The sequence below is a fragment of the Amblyomma mixtum genome, chromosome 3 (assembly GCF_055824585.1).
Source record: "Amblyomma mixtum isolate Tamu chromosome 3, ASM5582458v1, whole genome shotgun sequence".
NCBI lineage: Eukaryota > Metazoa > Arthropoda > Arachnida > Ixodida > Ixodidae > Amblyomma > Amblyomma mixtum.
This window is the reverse complement of record NC_143014.1, coordinates 407,517,451-407,541,827: the sequence shown is the minus strand read 5'-3', so window position 1 is coordinate 407,541,827 and position 24,377 is coordinate 407,517,451. Positions and strand designations below refer to the sequence as shown.

General features: G+C 48.5%; 1 protein-coding gene across 2 annotated transcripts in view; it reads left to right on the top strand.

Annotated features, from left to right (window-relative positions):
* Positions 1-11,216: 11,216 nt before the first annotated feature.
* The window catches only part of LOC149357530 (nose resistant to fluoxetine protein 6-like), a 56,729-nt gene continuing 43,568 nt past the window's right edge, over positions 11,217-24,377 (top strand). For both annotated transcript variants that reach the window (XM_089584798.1, XM_089584797.1), the window contains exon 1: positions 11,217-12,011. In XM_089584798.1, the coding sequence (XP_089440924.1) occupies positions 11,543-12,011 (469 nt within the window). In that variant the 5' untranslated portion in view covers positions 11,217-11,542. The remainder of the gene's footprint in view (positions 12,012-24,377) is intronic.

Genomic DNA, 24,377 nt, shown 5'->3' with positions numbered 1-24,377 from the left:
CCCTGTAGCTCGCTTTACAAAGGAACTTATCCATGGAGCAACAATCTTGTGGCGGCGAACGAGAAGCGCAAGGCCCGGTTCTTTAAAAAAATACGTATTCTTTTCGTCGAGCTTGGATTGTGACCCCCGATTCTTGTCTCAATGGAAGTTCAGAAAAGTGCAATGGAGGCATCATGTTTCGGCGCTGTGACAAGAAAGTCCTGCAGTTTTTCAGACAAAAGTTCACAGTCAAGCGAAGGCGGCTTAGTTTTAGCGATTCCGAGAAGCCCCAGGCAGCAAAAGTTTGCAACCCATCCGATGCTCCAAGAATAAAACGAAATGTTCATTTCCTTGACATGGAAACGATAAACTATCGCTCCAGTGCAAGCACAAACAGGTCTAGAATAATGACATCCGAAACAATGACAGAAAAAGCACCCATTTAGGTGGCGTATCTGAATGACTGAATTAATTTGTACATATCTGATCGAATTCGGCAGGAGACCGAACGAAAGTTATACATTAAGAGGATGTAACGAAATGTTGCACGTTAACTGTACTTGTCGTGAGTTCAGAGTGAGCGTGGAGAAACGTGACTCTTCCGACGGCTGGCTGGGCACAGAAAGCGTTTATTGTTCAGAGGACTGAATGAGCCTGCGCTTGCCCCTTTGACTTGCTTCTGGAGGGCGCGCTTTCACGTTTACATTAGCTGGCGCATGGCGGTGAGACTATAGATGCCGCCATACAACAGGAAAGGTCGTTGAGCAGCGATTCACCGGTGTAACGTATGCGGACGATATTGTGCTATTAGCTGATAGCCAGGAAGATTTGCGGACTCTTCTTAATTTTTGTGGAGATGATGGAGACGTTCTATCGGCTTCCCCTTTTTTTTGCGCAACCAAGTCAGGTATGATGATTTTCAAAAATTCCACTGATAAGGGGCTCAGAATAAGAGGGCATAAAATATCCAGACTGGCAGAATACAAATATCTCAAGGTACTAGTAAACGAAGGACCAATATACATCGAAGAGCACGAATGTGCAAGTGCGACAGGGCTAAGAGATGCCGCGATAATGAAACATAGGGCATAATGGGGGTGCAACTAGTATGAAGTACTGAGAGGTATTTGGAAAGGAATAATGATGCCAGGGCTTACTTTCAAGAACGTGATTTTGCGCCTAAGTGCAATCGTTCAGTCAGGAACAGAAATAAATCAGAGGTGTTGGAAAATTAGCACTAGGTGCCCACGGCAAAACCACAAACGCAGTACAGGTGAACATGGGCTGAGCATAGTTCGAAGCACGGGAAGTTCTCAGTAAAATATTGTATGAATAGCGCGTGAGGAAATTGGACGATAACGGGGATGGGGGGGGGGGGGGGGGGCAGCTAAGGCATTTAAATACTTATACAGAAAGACCGCTGACTCACAGTGGCGGCAAAGAGCTAGGAATCTAACCAGGAAATATACAGGAAACAAGGGCGGAGATATCAAGAGCTTTAAGCGACAAGCAAAAAACGCAGAAGGTAGGAAATGGATGAATGCAATGAAAAAGAAGCGGACTGTAGAGCTGCGTAGAAATTGTAAAAGGCAGATCAGGAAGGAATCGTTCTATGACAACTCAAGAGGCAGTTGCCTGCTTTTCGGAGCTAGATCAGTGTGTCTTATAACACGAAGCAAAAAGAAATTTCACCAAGAAGCTGACACATGTGCAGTCTGTGGTAAATCTGTAGAAACAATTGAGCACCTTATATTAGAATTTGGCGCTACCCATCGGATGTAGATGCCGGCACAGTCACTGTCGCTGATGCCCTAGGGTTTCATGCGGTCATGTGAATGAATGTGAAGTAGAAGTTAGCAAAAAGCGATTGGAAGATAGGTGGCTCGAAAGCAGAGAGGTGACATAACGCTAGAAGTGCAGGATAAAACATTGTATATAAAGAAAATGGCGAATTTATAGACCGATTTACTGCACCGATAACACAGCTAAACAAATATAAAAAAAGAAGGCGAGCATAATGGCAATTGCCACCACCCCGTTCCAAAGGTAACGCTCCTATCTTCCATCCATTCCATCCATTCGATTTGATTTTGGTTTGAATTATGTGTTTAGTTTTGATACAAAAATAAGAGCAATACCAATGGAGCAAATGTGTGAAAAAAGCTCTTTCCCAGTTTGGCACACACTAATTTGTTGCTCGATTTGCATAACAATTATGCACGCTAGCAGCTTTCGAAACAAAGAATTTTAAGGTATTTTTACACTTAAAAAAAGGCAATAATGTTAATTCAGGCACGCGAACAGAAGAAGGAAACAGCAGGAAAAACAAATACTCAATTCCGTCAAAGAATGCTGTATGAGATGAATAGCAAAAAACGTGAGAGGTGAAACTTTAGCTCGAAGATGTTGGCTACAAGTTTACCTACAACACGAGCACATTACAGACAAACAGTGAGAGATAAGAAAAGTAGCGCATCAAAATACGCTCACAAGTTAGCCACAAGCTTGACCTGCTTTCAGTCAGTACCGCTCAAAGCGTTTTTACGGAGATGTTTGAACTGAGGTCATTTAGTGTAATCGGTTTGAAAAGCAAGGTTTTTCCCCTTTCGAAGCCCGTGTGAAAAGTTTGACCCATTTCACCTGCAGTTCATGTCTTGTCGCCTTTCACTTAGGACCAACCGCATCGAGTACGCAGCCCCGCATTGTACTGCGGTGAAGACCCGGTGGCAAGGTCGACCGGCGTCAGAGAGTGCAGCACGTGCAGATGCGCAGGCAGATGCGCGTTGCGCGCACGCACTTCCCGCCAGGAGGCCCTTGGCGCGCTTTCTCTCGAGCGTACCTTCCCCGGACTCGCTAGTGCGTCCGTTTCACGCTTCACGTAGCAGCTCGGCGGAGAAGAAAGTGCTACAACCTGGAGAATCAATAAGCAAGGTCGGCCGCGACAGCGCGACGCTCGCGGCATGATTGACTGGCTCGTGGAGCTGACACTGACTCCCCTCGCCCTCACACCCTCACACGTCGCCTGAGATGCGAGGGCATGAATGCAGGTGCAGAGGAGATGCCGTTCAGTTTATTTCCACCTCAGGGGTCCCGAAGAGGTTCCTTTTTTTTTTGCAAGCAGGGTCCCCCATCTTGCAAACTGTGTGCGGTGGAGGCGGAGGATGGATGGAGGAGGCTTCCAAGAGCTGCTCGGCTCAAGGGCGAATATTCAAGACCACGTGAGGAGGGAAGGCGCGGCTGCTGCCGCGAATGCCTACCACCACACCGTCGTTGCGCTTTAAGTGCCGAAGCCAAACGCGAGTTACGCCTGGCTGGGCTGCTCGAAAGCTTGTATTTTTTCTTTTTGTTCTGTTTATTCGTTAGTGAGCTCCTTCGTTCACTTCCATGACTCGAGGAAGTGCCGGATGCTCGAAAGAACGCCGCAGCAAGTGAGTGGCTTCCAAGAGTACCCGCCCTCACGTGGCTGCGGCGGAGGTTCCGTGCGCTAGTCCGCTCGGCATTCGTTGACTACGAACTCATGAAGAAGAAAGCTATCATTAACAGTTGGCGTTATGAGAAACGTCCACTGTCGTTGTCCTGTTGTTTCTAGATTTAGTATAGTTGTAAGGCTTGTCTTATGTGTTTACATAAAATTAGCTGGTCTCCTTAATTTCTCGCCAGATTCTGCTACACAGGTCCAAACTAAGGAACATCTGAACAGTATACAGAAGTTTAGAGGTAGAATTGCCCTCTTTTAAAGCCATGCTAAAACGTGCCCTTTTTGCTTGCTCATCCTCCTTTCGAAGACCAAGACCGGACGTGCTGCGGCCAGGCGGGCCTCAAGCCGGGCGCTCCGATCTCGGATGGTCCCCGACCAGAGGGCTTCCCCAGGAATTGAAAACAGGGGGGCGGGGGGTGTCTAAATGTTTTCGGAGGGGGGTGGGGGGAGGAGGGAGAGGTGGGTGGTGTTGAGGAGGATGGTGAGCGGCAGTCATTTTCAGTTCTTTTTATTTGTGTCGGTGATGTGTTGCATAGTGCTAGCAACATTTATATAACCCGAACACTCGTGACAAAGATTGAAAAAATTCCCCGTCATGTGTAAAAAAAACAGTTAGAAATTAAGAGGTTGTCTTGAAAAAAACAAGAGGTGTGCACAAAGGGGTGTGGGTGCATTTTAGGACGTGATTCAGTGGCGCTTAAAATTTGCTTACGTATTAACAAACGGCTTATGGTGTCAGTTGCCCTCTCGAAAGTGCACTTTCGATACCTCGTTGTTCTGTCGCATTACTCAACAAATTGCAGATTGCGCTGGTCCGGGTGAGCCAAACATTAAGGATAATATGCTGGTTGCGAGCTACGTTGAATTTTTCTGACAAAATAAAATGAGCGAAACATATGGTGATAATATTCATTCTGGACCGTTTAATCTTTCAACCTCATGGCGCAGAACGTATCTGCAGAACCAAAAAACGGCTATTGTCTAAGAAACGGCCCCTTATTAGGAACCATTAAACTCCGACTTCGAAACAATTTTCGCCGAAACTGGTCCTAAACACGTTGGAGCCCAGGAAAGTACTACATCGCAATAACTAAATGCATGAGATATAGGAGCTTTTTTGGTTGCAGTACTACTTCAGACGTGAATGTGCTCTACGACGTATTTTTGGGCTCACATACATTGTGATGCAGCTGTTGGTTTGAGGACTTTCATAGCGACCTGCAACAAAGGGAATGGGGCTAAGAGTGCATGCAGAGAAAGGTGCTTCCTCGTACTACCAAACCAAGCCTTCAGTTAAAAGCCACATGAAGAAATGTGCTTTTGAATCACCGCAGAAAATGGCCCTGGTCAAGACCAAGGAATGCTTCCTTGTACGTGTTTTTCTTTTCGTTGGCTGCCGTCGCGGTGGCTCAGTGGTTACAGCGCTCGGCTTCTAATCTGAAAGAAGCGGGTTCGATCCCGGCCGTGGGGGTCGAATTTCGGTGGAGGCGAAATTCTAGGGGCCCGGGTACTGTGCGATCTCTGCACGTTAAGGAACCCCAAGTGGTCGAAATTTCCGGAGCCCTTTAGTATTAGATCCCGCATAGGCTGAGTCGCTTTGGGTTAAACCCTCATAAGCCATAAGGCAGCCTTTTTGGTTGAATATGAATCCTCGCCATGTTACTACACAATGACACCCACGTTTTTCCCCTTGCCAATACATACGGTGTTTCAGATCATTTTTAAGCTTATATGGTGGCATTTTCAACGTGACCTACTTTTTTGTTTTGGAGAGAGGGTGTGAAGTGGGGCCCACTGCAGCCTTGGCTTCAATCCCTCGATTGATGTAACAGCGGGGGCCATCATTACGCGATGGCACGCATCTCTGATTGTTTTCTTTTTTTATTATTATTCGCGAGCCACCCTCTGAGCTACACAATGCTGTCAGAGCTTTCCGCTGCGGAGCAATGCCGCATTCGCATGGAAAATAACACTGGGGGCTCCCGGGAATTGAGGACGGTCCCGAAGATAACAATGCTGCTGTGTAAAACAAGAAATCAATCTTTTGCACTCGGGCTGCGTTGTTCTCGGTTCCTTACTTTTGCTGGCATCCAATTACTTTAATTCTCCCAGTTCAAAGAGTTTCCAGGCGCGTACCGCATATAAATGACGCTATAGATGCAATAATTCCTTTTAAGAAATACCACGACGTTTTAAGGGCAGTAATTAAAGAATTATAGGCGCTTATGATGGTGAGAGCACTTTACTTTTGAGGCTACTAACGAACGAGTTTGCCAAGCAGCAACTCTCGTGGAGTCACCTTTATCTCTGACTAGCTTGAAGTCTGCATGTAAAAGGTCAGCGCTGAAGTTATTTAATTACATGCCACTTAATGAATTTTAGCTGAACCGTTACTAGAATCATTTGGGTGCAAAGAAATTTCTGACACCTGCTACCATCGTTGGCCAATCCCTGGAGGACGTTTTACGCTTTTTTTTTGTCCTCTATTCATCTCTACGTGGCGCTGTCCTCGATAATTTTCCCTCACCTCCACGAAGGCGGTTAACCGGCAGATGAATACTGCCACGAGGGCTGTTTATTCGCATTTACATGGAGGCCGTAGGGGTAAGCCTAACCTGCCAGCACAATTTTCACCAAATTTAGCATTTGGATAAATAGGCGCAGAAATCAGACGTATAGAAGGACGACGAAACAGTAGCGCGCCGGCTAGGGACGAGTTTCAATTTGTCGCAGCGAAAATATTGCAAGGAAACAGAGAGGAACCGCTCAAAGCATTAAAAATGAAAAGAGCGCGGGAGGCAAATAAAAACCGAAGACGCGAACAAGATCCCCCCCCACACCCCCACTCCCCTCCCTTTACCCTCTTTCCAATGCAATAGCGGCCTTCCACAAGCACCTCACTTCAAAACGCTGTAATTACCACGCGAACTACGGAAAGGAACTCACGCCGTAATAGTCTCTTCTTTTTCCATTCTCCTCAGCCTGGTACTTCTAATGCACATAAATAAACGCAGCTGCAAGTAAAGCTACAAATACTACAGTAATGTGAATGATTGAAAGCTCGGCGCCGAAGTTCAGTGCAACTACGCAAGGAAGAAGGGAAGAACCAGACTAATGAAAAGAAAAAAACATTTAGTATCATGGTGGACCGGGAGATAAATAAAATAAAAATGCAAATAGGACAAAAAGTAAGAAGTAAAGATATATGAAGCTTCCGTGTACGGCTAGTATACATGCAGCGCCAGTGTTCATTTTGACTGACAAAATCGCCGACACCTGGATTCTTGAGCTGCAGCTATAGGCAAGGCATACATACGTTTACGCTACGTTCGTAGAAATGCCATTGACAGTCGAACGCGCTTTTAAGTTCTTTGCCCTGCCCTTCGCAGCAGCAACGCGCGCTGAAATTTTTGTTTGCTTATCTGCAGTATATTGTACTGCTGTGGAAAGTTTCAATTTGTTTGTATCATTCTTTGAAATATATTCACCCAAATTTCATAAGTACTTTTTAAACCCCCCCCCCCCCCCCCCCCCGCCCTTACATCTTCGGCACTCTTTTTTTCACCTTAAAAACCACTCCCCAACGCAAAGTAGTAAGCTGGTGGTCTTTACGTGCTGCCTTAAGACCGTTTCTTCTGTTTTTTTTTCAGAAGTCTTCTGACACTCTGCCTCATCTGAAGCTGAATGATTGGTCAATGATTCAGAGCCAGCGCGAAAATTTCGCCATAAAATTAATTTTCCTCTCTGAGAGATTTTTACGTAATCTAGCAACAAACTCGCAAGTTTTATTGCGAGCGAAATGTTCGCTAGTATTTATGGCTACCGTCATGCATGAAGAAAATTCCAAGACCTGTGCAAACCTATCCATGCTTTTCATGTGTTGCGGAGAGTATATAAGCTGACGTCCACCATTCAAACATTTAAAATTTAAACCCGAAAAAGTCACGGAGATTTACTGCCTTTTCATAATCATCAAGGGCGAACTGCCATTACACGTGGACATCTACGTACAGGCTGTATACCAGGTGCAGGTAGGTGCAGGTTTGTTCAGTGTTGCTCTTAGTTAGTGTAATGTTACGACACAATAAATAACGCGAATAGGCTCAGCGCACCGCGCGCTACAAAGTTCCACTTTCTTTGTGTTACGTTCCCACCACGTCATCTCTTTAAGGTCGTTGCAACTAGTATTGCCACACCGAGTGAGCAAATGAACTCGAAATGTATGCATTGTCTTGGGGACTGTACTTACATGCTTCGGACACCTGCGTGTGGCACTGTTGCGCGTTTCTTGGTTCAAGAACGGACTGTTTCATAACATAGGCCCTAATCACGCTGTGACCTATCGTGGCTAGTGTGCGTGAATGGGCAAGGTCGTAAGATTGGGCAACAGTCGCGTTTAGTCTCTGTTCATTTCGTTCATTCAAAACGCGCGGGATTTCTTAGCCTGCACCGAATGTCAGAGCTCCGCCGACGATGAATTGCCCTGTCATCAAAAGGCAGTCGGCACAGCCTTGTGGAGAGCGTGCCACCAGCACAGCCACAGAACGGGCGAGTAAACGCGTGCAAGTGCCGCCGGAAACAACGCAAGGAAAATGATTGCGGCCCATTTATTCTCATTTCGAAAGGACGCGCATTTCTGAGGACAGCCACGTAGGCCATGCGCCCCTTGATGGTGGGAATCCTAAAGTGCGCCCTTTTTCCCATTGCCGCCGCCTACTTTTGATTTCTTTCTCCTCTGCCGTTGCGCGGCGAACGTTGGCGAAATGCGAGTGAAGCCCTTGCTTACAATCGCCGAATTAGCACTCAGCGAAACAGTAGCAAAGCGGTGCAGTCATCGGCATTCGGTTCACGCATAGTCCGGCCCGCTATCTCGACACCCCCAACTAACAGCGACCTTCCATCCACCACTTGCGCCTTCTTTATCTCGCTCTATGTCCCTTCATGGTAGAATTCATCTTGACTGATAGCCACGGAGTCTACTTAATTTATTATTTCACCGCACTTCGTGCTTCGTTTCTTCCCGCTTAATGCCTGCATTTCCGGCCCGCATTCAGTTGACAAGAGGTTCATTCGATACAGCACGCAGCTCACACAATACACGGGCTTGTCGCGCTCTCCCCAAAAGCAAGGGCGTATTAATGAACATTCCTGTCCTTCCTCTGTTTACCTCGCCCCGCCACCTCCATGTCGGGCCTTGCCTTGACTTGGAATCTGTCGATAACAGGTTTCCGTGACGACCAAATTGTACGGGTGGCAACGGCAGGCCGAGGGGCGGCGAGGGGAGAAAAAAAGTTGGGGGAGGGGGGATCACGTGATCACGCGAAGCAGAAACTTCTAGAAAGGTCCCTGCATGACCTGAAGAACAGCGGCGGCGGAGTGTTCTTTTCAACCACGCTTCTGACGGGACATGCCTGAAACGGCGCATTGGCGTGAATGGCAGGAAGGGTCATCGGCTTCCGTTTGTCCCGTGTAACAGGATTTCATGACTCCCGGGGATTCGTGGGGCTATGATGCATTCGCCTGCGAGGGCAACGGCGGTGAACAGGTGTGAAGACGGATGCCGGGGTTGTCGCAAAAGCGAGAAGCACGGCTATAGCCACCATAGCACAGTGGCGAGGAGGGTGTGACAGCACGACGGCACTTCACTGCGTAGGAATCCTATGCATCGCATGCATCTGAGCACAATTTCCTATGCTGATTTCTTTTGCAGAAAGTTTGTCGACCGCCCAGTGGGGTCTGTCACAAATCGCTGACGACAGTGTGACCTTGAAGACGCGTGTACGCACGGCCAAAACGGGAGAACGTATGAATTTTTTTTATATATACTTCAAAAACACGAGGCAGTTCTCAAAGCATTTTTTCGCCAATTTTAGGAAATCGTTCTGCACTCTGGCATACTAAGACGTGTTAGTTGCAGGGAGGAATACAACATAATCATACGCATTAAGCCAGGCGTTAGGCGCAATAGTAAGAGCACGTCATTTAAACAGATCAAGAAAAGGAGGAAGCTAATGAATACCTTGACAAACACCTGTGCTAATCTGGAAGGAGAGAATAGGTTTTTAATCCGAAAGGCCGAAGGGTTGACGGTTGGCAGGAAATTTGCGAATCCATTTAGACACACAAGAAGAGAAGTTAAGGTAGTACTGTGAGATGATGCAAAAGTGCTTGAGTGCCTCCACAAAATATCCCATCGCAGCCAAGATAGCAGAGATGGAACAAAAAGAAACAGCCGCCAATTATGAAAGCATATCGATGATCAAATGAAAAGCCATTGGTTTCAAGTTTTTTTTTTTAACTTGTGACCGTTACTTTTGAAAGGCAATAAATAAAGGTACTATTCCTAACAAAAAATACTAATGATATCCTTGGCTTTCTTGAAGAGGAACGGCATCATAGTAGCAGAATTTTCAGGCAGGACTGCAGTGTGCTATTTTGTGACAAACCTATACTGAATGCTAGTGAACAGGCACATATTCATGAGAACGTCTAAGTATAGCACCACAAAGAACTTTCAGTAGGCTACGTGTGGCATGTTATAAGTTCATCTACATACTGATTTATATCATTTAGCCGCCCTGAAAAGGCTCGATTATTTATCAAATGGTTAAAAAATGCCTTGGCCTCGAAAACACTTCAGGCCCTTGAGCAAACTGCTCGCATGGACGGCACCTTGCAAACCGTATGGTGTCTTAACTTGCGGCCCATGCCTTTATCGAAGCCAGCATTACTTTATCAAGCCAAACAGGCTGCTTTCCTTGTAAAAAAAGAGAAACAAAAACAAAACTCGTCCATCAGGGATACCATTGTGAAGTAACGATGAACAGCAGCGCCTGACTGAGTGTGCGGGAAACAAAAACGTTAGTTGCAGCCGCGTTTCTCAAAAACAAGAAGTCGTAAAGGTTTAACCTAGTTAAAAGAAGTATACGTGTGAAAGCATGTTCTCCTTCTTGAGTTGGAGGGGACACTTAAGCTCCGCCTTAACGGTATAACGCAATAGCTTTAGCGGGTATATGCCCATATATGCAGAATTGGTCATTGTATATAGAACATTCATAGATCGGGGCGAGCCCTCACGCCACTACCAGCGCAGTGGCGCATGCGATTAAGCGATGTGCCACTGCACTGGCAGGTGGCTTTTTCTATCACAGCCTCCGGTAAGGATTGTGCGACCCATGTTGCTCGTCCAGAGCAACCTCTCGCAACCAATCAATAATTTAACTGCCATCTGCCGCCTGCCTCCCATTGGCTACAGCTGGCGCGACGCTCCACTTACCCGAGCTTCCTTCCATTGGCTGCAGCTTGCGCGACGCTCCTCCGAACTAACCCGAGCTTACCCGAGTAACTCGAGTAAGCGCGGGTTAGCTCGAAGCACGGGCCAAGACAAGGCAAGATTCTCGTTCGGGGGTGGTACTTCTAGAATAGTGCGCTCGCGCTAAAGAAGTATTTGAAATCAGGACGTTGCTATCCCTTCCCTACGCCATGCAGAAATTTTTGTCAAAAAAGAAAAGGCAACAAACTAGACACAGGGATAATGAGACGCTCCTTTCTGCCCTAGCCCGGCCACAAAAATCGCCACGGCGGTCAGTACAGGGACGACGCACCGGCGGTATGCGTCAGCGAAGCGTCCACACCAGCGGCAGAAGGCGGCGATCTCGTCAGCGTGGCGCGGTGCGAGATCCCTCTCCACCCCGTCGCCTCTCCCAACGCCGCTCTCCTCCAGCGCCGGCGGCCACAGCAGCAATCGCAGTGACGCCGCCACCCGGCCGCCGCGTAGCGGGGAGGCTGCGGGGTTGCCGCCACTTTCTCTCTCGTTGGGAGCGCGCGAAGACCACCTTGACCAAGAAAAGCGTCGTCGTTGCTTTCCGCATCTCGGCCCCCGGGGGACAGTGCAGGAAAGAAGGGCGGCGAGGCGCCGCGCTTTTAAAAGCGCCGCCGCCGACGCCGCGACGCCCCATTTGAACGAGCTCCGCGCTGAGGAACGCACAGACAGCGCGCTTCACAAAGCACGAAGGCTACGGAGGAACCGCACCAAGTCGGGGCCGATGCCCGCGCGCCGCGGCGTCTTGTCGCCGTCGATCCACGATGCGGTGTCTTAAGCACGGCCGTCGGAACCGGGGCGCCACGTCCCTTGACGTCGCCGTTGCCTTCCCGGTCCTAGTGTTCCTCTTCGCCGCGCTAGCCGGATTCAATGGCGTGGCGGTGTGCGACGCGTCCCCTCCGCCACCCACGACAGCCCAGGTGGCTGCAACCACCCCCACAAGCGCCGGAAGTGATGCGGAAGTGGTGGACAGTGGTGCCGTGACGGAGCCCGCGATGCCGCATGATGTCGCAGGGTCAAGGGACGGTGATAATGAAAGTGCACCCTACGATGTTCAGGCCGACTGGGAACTGCTCGAGAGCAAGCTCTCGAGCGTCACCAACGGGGCACTGAACCAGTTGCTGCCGGAATTGACTGCGCTGGTGGCGGGACTCGATCTGAACACGGACTGCTTCCTGTCTCTCTTGAGAGTCATTGGCGGATTGCGCAAGCTCAACTTGGAAAGCGTAAGAAGTAAGTAAGGAGCTCTGCCACGTGACACCTTTCCGATATGACATGTTCGACCGGAACCGCTACCGCCATACTATGCCTGCTCTTGCAGGGACTCCGAGGTGCAATCTTCTAGAAGTCTCTTCTAGAACACTGTACTTCGAGGGAGCTCAGTGTCGCTGGCACTGGACAGAGTGCCCCAGTCGAACTTTTCTGAGGCTGCTCAGTGTACTAAGTGTAGATGCGTGCAACATCTGTCCCTGCACAGCCAATTTCCACTCGCGAGCTCGCCGCCTTACCAGAGTGCGTTTGCTTACACAAATCCGCAGGTTCATTCGTAGCCGGAACCTCTGACGCAATGCAATGTTTCCAGCTGGATCTTGGGTACCGTCCCGAATATGCGCGGACTGTGGCCTGGCCCGGGCCTTCTTGCGCACCATGTCTTATAAGCGGGAAAGCGTTAAATGCCTTCCATTGGTTCGATCATTGCTTCACAGCTGTGTGGACGTCAAATCGGAATTATGCTACCGAGTGCGTATGGTAATGCGTTGTGCTGTTTGAGTTCACGTTAAAAAGCGCAGGTATGTATGCATGAGTTAGCAGCTTTCACTGCGCAACGCATCTGGAACACGACTGTCATCACTTTGGTTACAGGAAAAATATGGTGTGTGTGTGTGGCTGGGTTCGCTGTGACTTTGTGCATACTGAGCGGAAGAAATCGAGCGTAACAGCACGCACGAAAAAAAAATAACGCTACTATGTTGCTCCCAGTAGTAGTAGTAGTAGTAGTAGTAGTAGTAGTAGTAGTAGTAGTAGTAGTAGTAGTAGTAGTAGTAGTAGTAGTAGTAGTTGAAGCACTAGTAGCAGTACTTCTGCTATTGCTGCTCCACTACTAACACCACTAACGCTGCCACCACCACCACTAATTTTGCTACTAATATTTTACTTCACATACTATCCTGGCCCGAAACCATCACATAAAGTAGTGGTAAGAGACAAAAATATAACATTTCCCAATAGTGGAAACCTTTAAGAAAAGCAGCAAAAACAGCACCTTTGAAATTTTTTGTCTAAACTGACAGTGATGAAAGAAGGAAGCTATTTCAATTAAGGGCTAGTTCTGGTAATGAACGAAACATCGTACATTTTAGTTCTAGGAAACGACACAAAGTCTCTGACTATTGGACAAAGATAACAAGGGGATAAAATGTATGTAGGGGGGGGGGGGGGGGCGAAAAGATTATGAGCAAAGAGACACTTGTGCTAGTACTACTACTGGTACTTCTACCACTGCTTCAATAATAATTATAATAACAATAATAACTATGGACACATAACAACTAAACAGAAACAAAAGTTTTCGTGTCCCCAGAAAACGCGAATTTCTTACATGCCATAAACAAGGCTAGCCATGCCTTTGTGCAGCTTGTGCCTCTTACGATACAATGAGTGGTGTTGAACCGGGCCAGCGAACAAAGAAAGAGTTCCCCCTTTGTTCTTATATTTAGCCGATTCAATGAAACACCTCACGTTATTATGCTTTCAGAACAATGCAAGATGCAAACGCATTTGACTGGGCGTTTTCTTGATGTAAACTGAAAAAAGTCGGGTGGTTTTGCTACCTTCTCCATGTCACGTTGTTGCATGACAGGTCTATGCTACCGTGTTAATTTCAAAAGGCGTGGATATGAATGTGACTCCTAAAAGAGAAGAAAAATTGTTGATGGCTAAAACTCGCCCATTGGCAATTTACAGAAGCTAGGTACCGATGTGGCTAAATACAATTGCCGCTGTTTAAGTCGAGTCGCTTCTTCGAGAATTCCAGGCAGCGTACTTGCCAGTGGCATACGTCATCTGTGCGTCACGTGAGGCTATGCCACAACAATACGCTAGTGCCTATCTGCTTCATTTGCTGGCTCAGCCTGTGGCTATATTGGTTGCGAAATGAAATGAAGGCTTAAAACTCAGGAAGAGGCTCGCATTCCAGAAAACACTGCAGGCTACAAGATAAAACAGATATACTGTAAAGGCCAATGCAACATCGTCCACTTTTCAGATCCTTAGACATCCCGACTGCAATGTGTAATGCCAGACAAGGAGAACGCCGCGATAGCGTAAAAGCTCCAGTGGGCGCATGACTACAGTTCACACCTTTAGAAGAATATTGAAATGGAAAGGCGCATACCAACAGAGGACTGGATGCCAGGTTTTATTGTAATTCGCCGTCTAATAGAATACAATGTTTTGTAATGTATTAGCCTTGGTGCTCATCATTCAGCCTAACTGTGGTGCGACCTGACAAATAAAAAGGAGACAACAAGAAGCACTCCGTGGCGCGCGCTTTTGCGGCGCATGCGCCTTGCTTCTGGTCGACCGGGTGAAAAGGAGACTGTATAGAATCTCCATTCCACGTTGCTCTAAAGCAAGAGGACGCCAGAGACAGGAACATGGCTACGTTGTAACTTAAGAGGAAAGCTAGCTGTTGGCTGACATTTCGTTAACGTGCATTCAACACCCATGTTTATTCTGCCTAGTGGATCATCAGATTGCGCTGCTTTGAAATAAGAAAGAAAAGGTTTCTTTTGTCTTACTTGATCTTTCAGAGCTGTGCTGTTGCACGAAATAGTGCATTCAATTGTGTACATCATATCCTCGAAGAAGTATGGCTTCGAGAAAATGACTTGGTCGAAAATAGTAGTTTTTGCTCGACATTGAGTGAAGAGCAGCAGCTGGCTACGGAGAAAGGCTAAACACATGCCCGAGAATCATACCTTGCACTTGAGACGTACAATCGGGGAGCAGACGTGCGTCGTACCTACTCAACGAAGCTGCCCTAAGTTAATTTGCGCCCGGCGTTTAACGAGTAGTTTCGCGTACCCTTGCCGCGTATGCGTTGAGTCCTACCTGCTCGTGGCCGCGACGGCGTATGAATGGAGTGCCCAGTTAATAGTTGGCAGTGGCGCGGGGACATTGACAACGGCAGCCAGAAACAGTCCCTGGGCAACTAATGAAGCGACTGCGCGCATAACACGACCTAACTGCACTAACGCGCGACGCGTGGCGCTTCCTTGGCGTCCGAGAAGGAACGAAGGCACGCGCTGTTACACACCGGGCGGCAGTGGGATAACCATGCGGGACCCCCAATCGGCCGATCTAGTTCACGTTCGCGGAAAAGTGGAAGGGTCTTTATAGCGCTTGGAGCTTGGTCGTCGGCGGGCAGGTGTCTCCCCCCGTCGCCAGCGAACTTGTCCCATGACTTTCGCCGCTCGGGAAGAACCTCGTCCGGCCACCATTTCCTCCTTTCCTATATAACGTCCGTATTTTTTATTTGCTCCTCGTTCACCCAGGGGCTGCTGGACCGAAGCGGAGGGCGTAGTTTTCCAGGGTGTTCTTCCGAACCCGCTCGGCACGCACGATGCGCATACCAAGCATCTTGTCGTCGTCGCTCGCGCAGAGCGTCTCGCCCTGACCTCGAGCCTGAGTCGGCCTCGTTCATTTATAGGCTGCTTTATCCGCGCGCATTGAGATAGCGAGACGAACAAGAAAGTGAGAGTAATAAAATAAAGAAGAAAACGACGGCCGATCGGCATCTCAGTGCACAAACGGGTCCGAAAGAGGGAGAGGGAGAAAAAAAGAAAGCATGAGAATAGAACTGGGTCGGACGCCTGAGATCGCGCCACGTCGCGGGGTTTTTCTCTCGCTGTTTGATATTTTTCTTGCTCGGGTAACATCCTGTCGGAGGAAGCGGACGGATCGAGAGTTCCTATATATAGTGGCCGGCGCGTTATCTCTTGTCGCCGCCGCTCCAGGTGAGGGCACTTTCTCTCGGTGGGGCGGCTTCCCGTATTAGCGTCGCCTTCGCCGCAGGTTTGAGGCGCTTCGCCCCTGCCTCCGCCCGCGCGGCAGCGGCGTTCTTGATCGATCTGGACTGTACACTGCCACCCCGGTTTCCTCCATATATTCGCCTGGCGAGAGGGCTCTCCTCCCCTCTCTCCTCCTGTAGACGACCAGAGGATAGGAAAGCGAGGAAGTCTTGCTCGCAGGCAGCGACGGAGTAGCCTTTTCTCGAGCTCTCCCCCCGCCGCTGCAGCTTCTTCCTGTCCTATGGTCTCCGCGCATTCCCTTCCCGTCACCATCGCACCGCGCGCCTTCCTTCCTTCGTGCCCGCAGAACGTGCGTGTGACGGATTTGGGCCGCACACGCTGCCGGCTCAGTGACTAAATACGATCAACAGCAGGCTGAGGAGGAAACGTGCGTGTCGATAAGGTGCCAATTAGCCTCGCCCGCTGATAAAAAAAAAGGAAGTACCGGCGTAACTTGCGACCACATACGTTAGCCAGTCTCTTGAGACTCACGCAATTTTAGGCGGACGCGTATAATACCGATCAACGCCGCCTTCTCGGTGGGCGACATGTCTCGATCGTTTACGCCGGATACACAGGTCTTACGCAGTGCAAGGCGTCAAGATCTTCCTACGCTACCCACGATTACGCCGTGTTGATAAAATGCATGTCTTCCGCTATGCTGATAGATATCGACGCTTCGTTAGGGTGGTTTCTGGAATCAACGTGTTTGTCTAATAGCGGTTGCTGCTGTCCACCGTCACAGTGACTCGGTCCTGATACGGCGCCGTTATGTCCTGTTGACGCGAACGTAATACTTGTTACGGGTACGCATGACTGTGGCATGGATTATCTGCGGTTATAATTCCCTATGGCCACAAACACTAATCTTGTGTCAGTCACTTGTCTTCATGGCAACAATTAGAAATCTTCACGGAATGAATCATTACGCCTCACTGCATGGCGAACACCTTATGGCATCGACCTGAAACTGCCATTTCGATACTGTCTATGCCCTGCATACATTTTCTGAATGTGGAATACGGACGGAAATACAGTCCCAATAGACACCTGGGAAATGAGCTACAACATTGCCCCTGACGCGGTGGCTTGTACCGCCTAGGTTCTGTCAGGCTGACGAAATGGCTTTTCGTCCTTAAAAAAAAAAAAGAATAGAAGAGTGCGTTACTACGGTAACCTTGCAGCGCTGGATAGTGAAAATGGTGTATTGTGGCGCGGTATGCAAAGTGGGGTCTATCGGCGTGTCAAAAGAAACAAACAAGTTCTGGGGATTCTGAACAGCTACGGCACTGAGACAGTACTGTCGACTGTTACGCGATGGATTAACTGCGATGGATTTATTCTCTTCCTTATTTCGCAACCATGGGCAGAAGGCGATCGTTCCACGCATTTTATTGGTTGGTTTATTGGGGTTTAACGTCTCAAAGCAACTCAGGCTATGAGGGACGCCGTAGTGAACTCCTCCGGAAATTTCGACCACCTGGGGTTCTTTAACGTGCACTGACATCGCACAGCACACGAGCCTCTAGAATTTCGCCTTCATCGAAATTCAGTCGCCCGAACCCGCGTCTTTCGGGTGAGCAGCCGAGCGTCGTAACCACTGAGCCACCGCGGCGGGGCCTTCCGCGCATTTGAATTATTCAGAAACGGTATTGAGAACCGAAGCACGCCGTGCAGCGCGGCAGGAAATACCTAATCAGTATTGGACTAGCGTCTGTTCCGTTATGTTCCGCAACGTAGAACTTCGATCACCTCTGTCACAAGGTACTGATAGCGAAGGTGCAAGGATTAGCCACGTACATCTTAAGTCTACACTTAAGTTACACCCACTTAACGTTGCGTCCATACACTGTTACTCCCCGACGAGGAAGCTGCTTTCCTTGCTGACACAGAAAGCTTGTCATAAGTCAAAATTATGAGCCCGAAAATTTGATGGCACGAACTTCATGCGCAGAGTTCGAATTAAAATGGTAATTTCGTTGACTACTGCGATCGGTTAGCGGAGTGATACAGCTTCCTCTCCTACCATAGCTGGGTGCACTGGTTGAGTAGAATACTACTGAGCGTTAAGATCCACGAACGCATTTTGGAGTAACTGATTAGAACAGCGAACATCACTCAGAGAGGAGACTGCAAGTGTTATATGACAAAAAATCTGCCAGATAACTGTAAAACTGACCTGATCGGTCAGGCCATGTTCATCTGCGCTGCTTCCATAGGCATCTTTGAGACGTTGAGGGAGTGCATACCACCACCCGCAGCAGCACGAACGTGCAGGCGCACGTGCAGCCACCGTATAGTGGTGAGCACGAAACGAATGCCACGCACCCTGCCTAAAGCAAGCAAGATTTAGCGGCTTTTCGCCTACAGTGGCGTCAGCGCGCTTTTGTTCGCAAGCACGGAGGAGACCCATAAGGCATCTGGGAAATATATGTGGTGTTTATGGAAAGCGCACGACGGGACGAGCGTCCGTGCGACCTCCTCGAGAAAGTCGTTGCCTTCAACCACGACGGTATAAAGAACCGGCGCGCTTGACTTGGTTGCGTGCGTGTATTTGGGTGATCGCTATCGCAATTCAAAGCGCGTTCGCGGAATAGCGTGAATGGTAACCGTAATAGTGAATAAACGGCCTTCATGCCTGCGCGTTCTATAGATAACCGCGAGCGCCCATCGAAGGACGATCTCTGTCCCTGGCAGTGACGCGGTAATTGTGCGCCACATTATCGAGCGCTATCGCAGACCATCTGTCACGGTGCTGCTCTATGCGGAAGCACGATCACATGCTGGCGTTCTTTTATTTTAATTGAGCCTTTGCGCAAGAGAAGCGAGAGAAGAAGCGGAACGAGACAGATGTGGAGTGAGGGAGCCAGTACCGCGCAGTGCTTCCGTCTAGTCGGATATGTGCACATTCAGACAGCAGTGACTCTGCCCACATTCATTACCACCACACTGTTCGTCCGCGACAAAAAAATAACCCCTTACTAAATCCTCCTTGCTGTCTAAAGCAATAGGTAATCACAAGACGAAAATATAGGCGCCAAGTATTTGATGCTGCATATTGTTTACTGCCACTATTTGTTCGCGAAGTATTGCGGCACTCTGAGGGCAGTGGACTGCTGCCAGCTGCTGTTTTTCTTAAGTAGTAGCCCAACTAAAGAAGTGACGTTGCAGTATGACTCCAGTGTGCTGATTACAATGAGTTTCAGTATTCTAATTGCTAAGTACGAATCGCTCTCGTCAGCAGTGGGGAGTGGCGTAATCCTGCCCGAGTGGTTCGAAGTGCCGCTGGCGCAGCAACGACCGGGTATTTTGTGTATACTTCTGCTGCCGCTGTATGCTCACGGCAGCCAAGTGAGGACAACATCTGCGTCCTTACAATGGTTTGGGACCCTCTTGTTCACAAAGTTATCTTAATTAGCTTTGCTCGGCACGCACTACAAATAGTCCTGATCTTGAAGCGACTGTCGATCGTTTTCATGACGAGAGGTTCTATTTGACAAATAACAAATAAAGTATGAAAAATGCTGGGACCACCTTGAAAGAGATTGTTTTTGTAACATATAGTGTGCTGCACATGTGACCCTTCCGGAAAGCTGCATTTGTGTGTGCAGAACTAAATCGACAATTCGCCGAAGCTCTGTTTTGATAACGAAAATAGCCAGGTCACTGAGTCGGAAAAACGTCTTCATAATTATGCACTTTTAAAAGTCGCATCATTGATTTTCGAATGATAGAAACACCGAGCATCTGCGCTACAGGAAACACAAATTCAAATCGTAGTTCCTGAAACACGGTAGCTCTTTCAGTCGCAATTTCTTGATCAGCCCCAAAAGCATCACTTGCCAGGCGTTGCGCACCATGGTTGAAGAGTTTACCGCAGTTATTCATATACTGTGATTATTCCACCACTTTGCCCCGTGGCACGAGCCCCGTATTTACAGGTCAAAGTTTTTTCCCCAAAAGCATTGTCTCAGTTTAGGGGCGCCGGCGTACAGAAAAAAAAAAGCCCTTCCGGCTTGTAGCCAAAGTGCTCGATCTGTACAAGCGATTGCGCGAGAGTCCTTGCACGTTTTCGTAACTCAAGCGAGCACGCATTCTGACATCTCTCCGTAAATCATGCAGATGTCTAAAACAATCACCAAAGGAAGTCCAAGAATCTTCGCCGCTACCTATACGGGACCCGGCGAGCCAGCTTGGCTTAATGTAAGACCATTGCTAATTGCCTTCTTCAGCGTGCCTCCCTCCCTTCGGACGCAGGTACGCTGGTTGCCAGGGGATGAACGGCACACTAACTGTATCACTCACGATGGACACCCGAACTGCGCTGTGAGAAAAGTGATGAATGACAGGGTGAAACGAATAAGAGGTGGTGGTGTGGCGGCGTGTGCCTTGCGAAGCCCCGAAGCTGCATGTGAGATGTGAGGGACAGTGTAGTGAAAGGCTCCGAACTGATTTCGACCAGCTGGGCTTCTTTAACGCGCACCGGCACCGCACAGCACAACGGCGTGTTTGCACCTCGCCTCCGCCGAAATGCGGTCGCCGCGACCGGGATTCGGTCCTGCGACCTTGGGCGCAGAAGCCCAGCGCTATATCTTCGGAGCCATCACGGCTGGTTATTTGAAATCGATAGACGCGTTCTCGGCTCACTGATATGACGGGTAGCGCCTGGCTTAGTCGCGCGCCGTCAGAACTGGATAGGAAAGAGGGGGGAAGCGCTTTGAATGAGTCCGCAGCGAATGACCCGCAGCCGCTACGGAGCCTTGCACGCAGACGTGAAACCTCATTCTTTTCTGGCAGAAGCCGTGCGTATTCACACGGACTGCCAAGTAGGCCCCCGGGAGCCCTCGTCTTTGCCATTCTGGCGCGTCTTCTTAGTTTCTTTTTCGCGCTCGTTTGCTACCTTGTATTTCCGAGCATGTCGCGTCAGATGACCCACATCGCTGGCTTCGAGTGGCAAGCTGACTTCCTCGCCGAAGCATAAACAGCTTCTCTTCTCACCTTGAGCTTGACGTCTAGAAGCTAATTCGAAGAAGAATGTAGGCGAGATTTGCGGCCTTGGAGTGGTAGATACTGCAAGCACGCGAAAAATTAGCCTGTATTCAAAAAAATAAATTTTTTTCACCTTCAGATATGTAACATTTATACCCTGTCAGTGCACTCTCCTGAGGGGTCGAAACATGGAGGCTAGCAAAAAAAGTACAGCGCAGCTGGCTGTACTGTTGGACGGCAACCTGGATTAAACAAATCTCTATTTCATGATATACTTGCGAAAGTCATGGGGAGGCAATGGGCTTGGGAGAAAGATGTATTGCAGAGAAGAGGTAGCCTAGGTTGTTTTAGTGCAACGGGAGGAATCCAAGGGAAGAAAAAGCCCAGTCAGGAGTGGCATGGCATAGAGATAAATGGGGAATGAAATGAGAAAATTTGGTGTGGTAATAGCGAGGCCACACCGGTCGCACGACTGGGCTCGTCGGATATCAGTGGGAGACTTATTTTTCCTGCAGTGAACGTATCCCTGCTGATGATGACCCTCAAGTTGTTGTTTTTTTTTAACTTGGGGGGTACGCTTGAATTCATAGCCAACCTTTACACGAATGTTCCAATGCGGATGGGGTTGAGCCTTGCTGTGGCGAAGCAGCCGTGTTATCTAAAATCCCAACTACCTTACGCGGCCTTGTCGCCAGTTTGCCGCCCTGTATTTGGCACTGTCTTGCCCCAAACCCCGTGTCTGCGTGTCAGCATAGGCTCACATACCGTGACATGCATTGTTTTTCTAACTTCATGCGTATAATATGGATTTTGATTTTAAGAGCCGTAAAAGATACGTCAGCACGGTCCGTGACTGTGGATTGCACGGTAAGGCGGACATTATTTCCATGATAATGTGACGATTAATTACCTATTATTTGCTACATCCCACTTTTAATTTTTGTTTTTATGATGCAAAAGTATACCGCGAAAGTCAGGGCAATCAACATCGAAGGCAAGCTCAGGTTTTAAAGTTCCTGTATCGGCTTCGGGGCTAGAGATAATCGTCGTGAATTTATGCGTGCTCGCGAAACGAGACGATGCCGAAAGAGTACGCGCGAGCTGTACCTGGAATATGAACACAGTTTACATCTTAGGAGCACGTGTAATTAATGAAGTGCCGTCACTTTGCATCGTACGAACATCAACGATCTATTCATCAAAGTATCGAAGACCAATTAGCTGAACAGCAAGTGTTGCTATTCGGTTTTGGTGGGCACTATCCCGTTTTTTTTTTCGCTTTGTTGATTTGCGGAGATTAGAGTGCACAAATTAGATGCTGATATCGCTTCTCGAGAAAATGTAAGCCACGGATGAGAGTTTCCGTTGTTTCTTTACTTACCTTAAAGGGACCATGAAAAGAATTAAAAGACGCTTGTAAATGTTAGAAGTTATGCTCAGAAGCACTGACACCAAGTATGAGTCTTCGGAACTGAGCCGGCAATTTATTATGGCTTTTTAAAAATCGCGTTTTTTTAAATTCGCGGGCCGATTGGTGTCTTCGTAGGGAGCGATTTTGAAACCAAAACCTGGAAAACAGACGTCACTAGTCCCATGACGTCGGTAGGCCACCACACGCTGTCATTCGCTCGAGCCGCGGCAGCTACGACGTCACGGGCACACTTCCGGTAGCGGTGAAAATCGTCTGCTCGAGGCGCCGCGCGACCCCCTCGGGCAAGCGCGGGCCAGGGCATTGCCTTCACGCATATGTTTCCAATTTACCTCTGCCGCCTCTTTCTGCCGGGAGTTCGGGAGCAAGGAAAGCGCCGAGACCGGAGAGACGCTGCCGACCCACGCTGCTCCTCGGGAGTGCGACAACCGGAAGCCGTAAACCGAACGTCAGCGAATGACGTATTCATGGGCGGAGCGCAGTCCAGGAGCTGTTTTCTTTATTTTTTCTTGGTGCTCCGCGTGTATGAGTTGAAGGGGGAGAGGAGGAGCGTGATTTTTAATCGTCTATAACTTCCTTGTTATTCATGCTAGCTCGAAAATTCTTTCGCTGGGGTGACGAGTGATGGATTGCCTATCTTTACGTAATCTCAATTAATTTGTTTCATAGTCCCTTTAAGTAATATTCTACCTTTCCCCCCCACTTTAATATATCCATGTATCCATAATAAGTAATATCCATATCAGTTTTTCGAACTTCTCGAACGTGGTTTCTCTCGGCGCTGTGGTGCAAAAATTTTTGGCTCTTTCGAGGAGTTACGTGCATTCGAGAGGTTGCTTTGCCTGCCGGCTTCTCGAAAGCGCTTGTATTTTGGCGCGATGTAACCAGAATTTGTTGGGAAACAGCTCCGAGGGTAATCATGTTTTCAAAATTCTAAAAATTTTATGGGCATTCATTGCGGTGGGCTACACACCTCTCAATAATTAATCAGCCTAACGGAAATAGTTAAAAAAGTTTAGGGCTCAATATTAGTTAACCAACCTCCTAATTAGCAAGTATTACTTCTATTCCGATGCATTAAACCACCAACAATGCTATACAATGCTGTGCCGAAAAAAGCGCTCTTCTAACTCAAAAAAACCTATTTTTAGAAACTGTGTAAAGTCTTCGGTAAACGCCCTCTATATCCACCACGTTCGGCTCGCAGTCTATAATTTTGCTTCAGTGCTACACACGCCACAATGACTTGTTTCTGCGCCTCTCTTCTTTCTCTTGAGGATCCATTCATCAGTTTGCATAACCTTATTATCTTGAGCGACATCGAGACAGCCGCCTCCATGCCGTGTCTGGCAGCAGTCGGATTTAGCCTGCTTGTGAGTGTGCACTCTGGACATGCGGTAGGAGAACCGGTCTTCCGACTTCTTTCTTCCGTCAGTGGCGGCATCTGCCCCAGACCTCCCCCCCCCCCCCCCCCCCCCCCCATGCCCCAAAAGGTCCCAAATGGATACATATGTACGCATTTCATTCACTGTGTGCGTGCCTGTGTGCCTGCGTGCGCGGGGAGGGGGGGGGGGGGGGGGGGGAGTATGATGCGGGCGTGCGTCGGCTCAAGAAAAATACAATTTACTTTGAGATACTGCCAGACACTGTGTCAATCAAAGGGCGCCTAAATTAGTGGGACGCGAAAAGCAAACAGACGAGTATACATGCCGACAGGACTCAACGGAGAAGCGCAGTTGGTTTGCAGTTCACTGAAAGCATGTTTACGTAATTGCGCAGGTTGAAATGCACCGCTAATCTCGCTTTTTTTTCAAGGGTTGGCGCAGAGTATCACCCTGATAAGCGCACTTTTCGGTTTTTCTTACATTCAGCCGATACCTGAAAAGAACTAGACAGCTTTTTGCAATTGAGGTGGAATATAAAAATTGTTAAATATTAGGGAAAAGGCTTGTCTAAATGGTATGCCATCAATTGTCACTTAATATGCACTGCGGCTCTCACGCCACTGTTTCAAAGCACGGGAAAACATGCATTTCTTAGAAGGCAGCTTTCTGCCAAGACAGGTCGGAGCAAGCTCTGCGCAGACATTACGTGCGGCTTGCGCTTCCA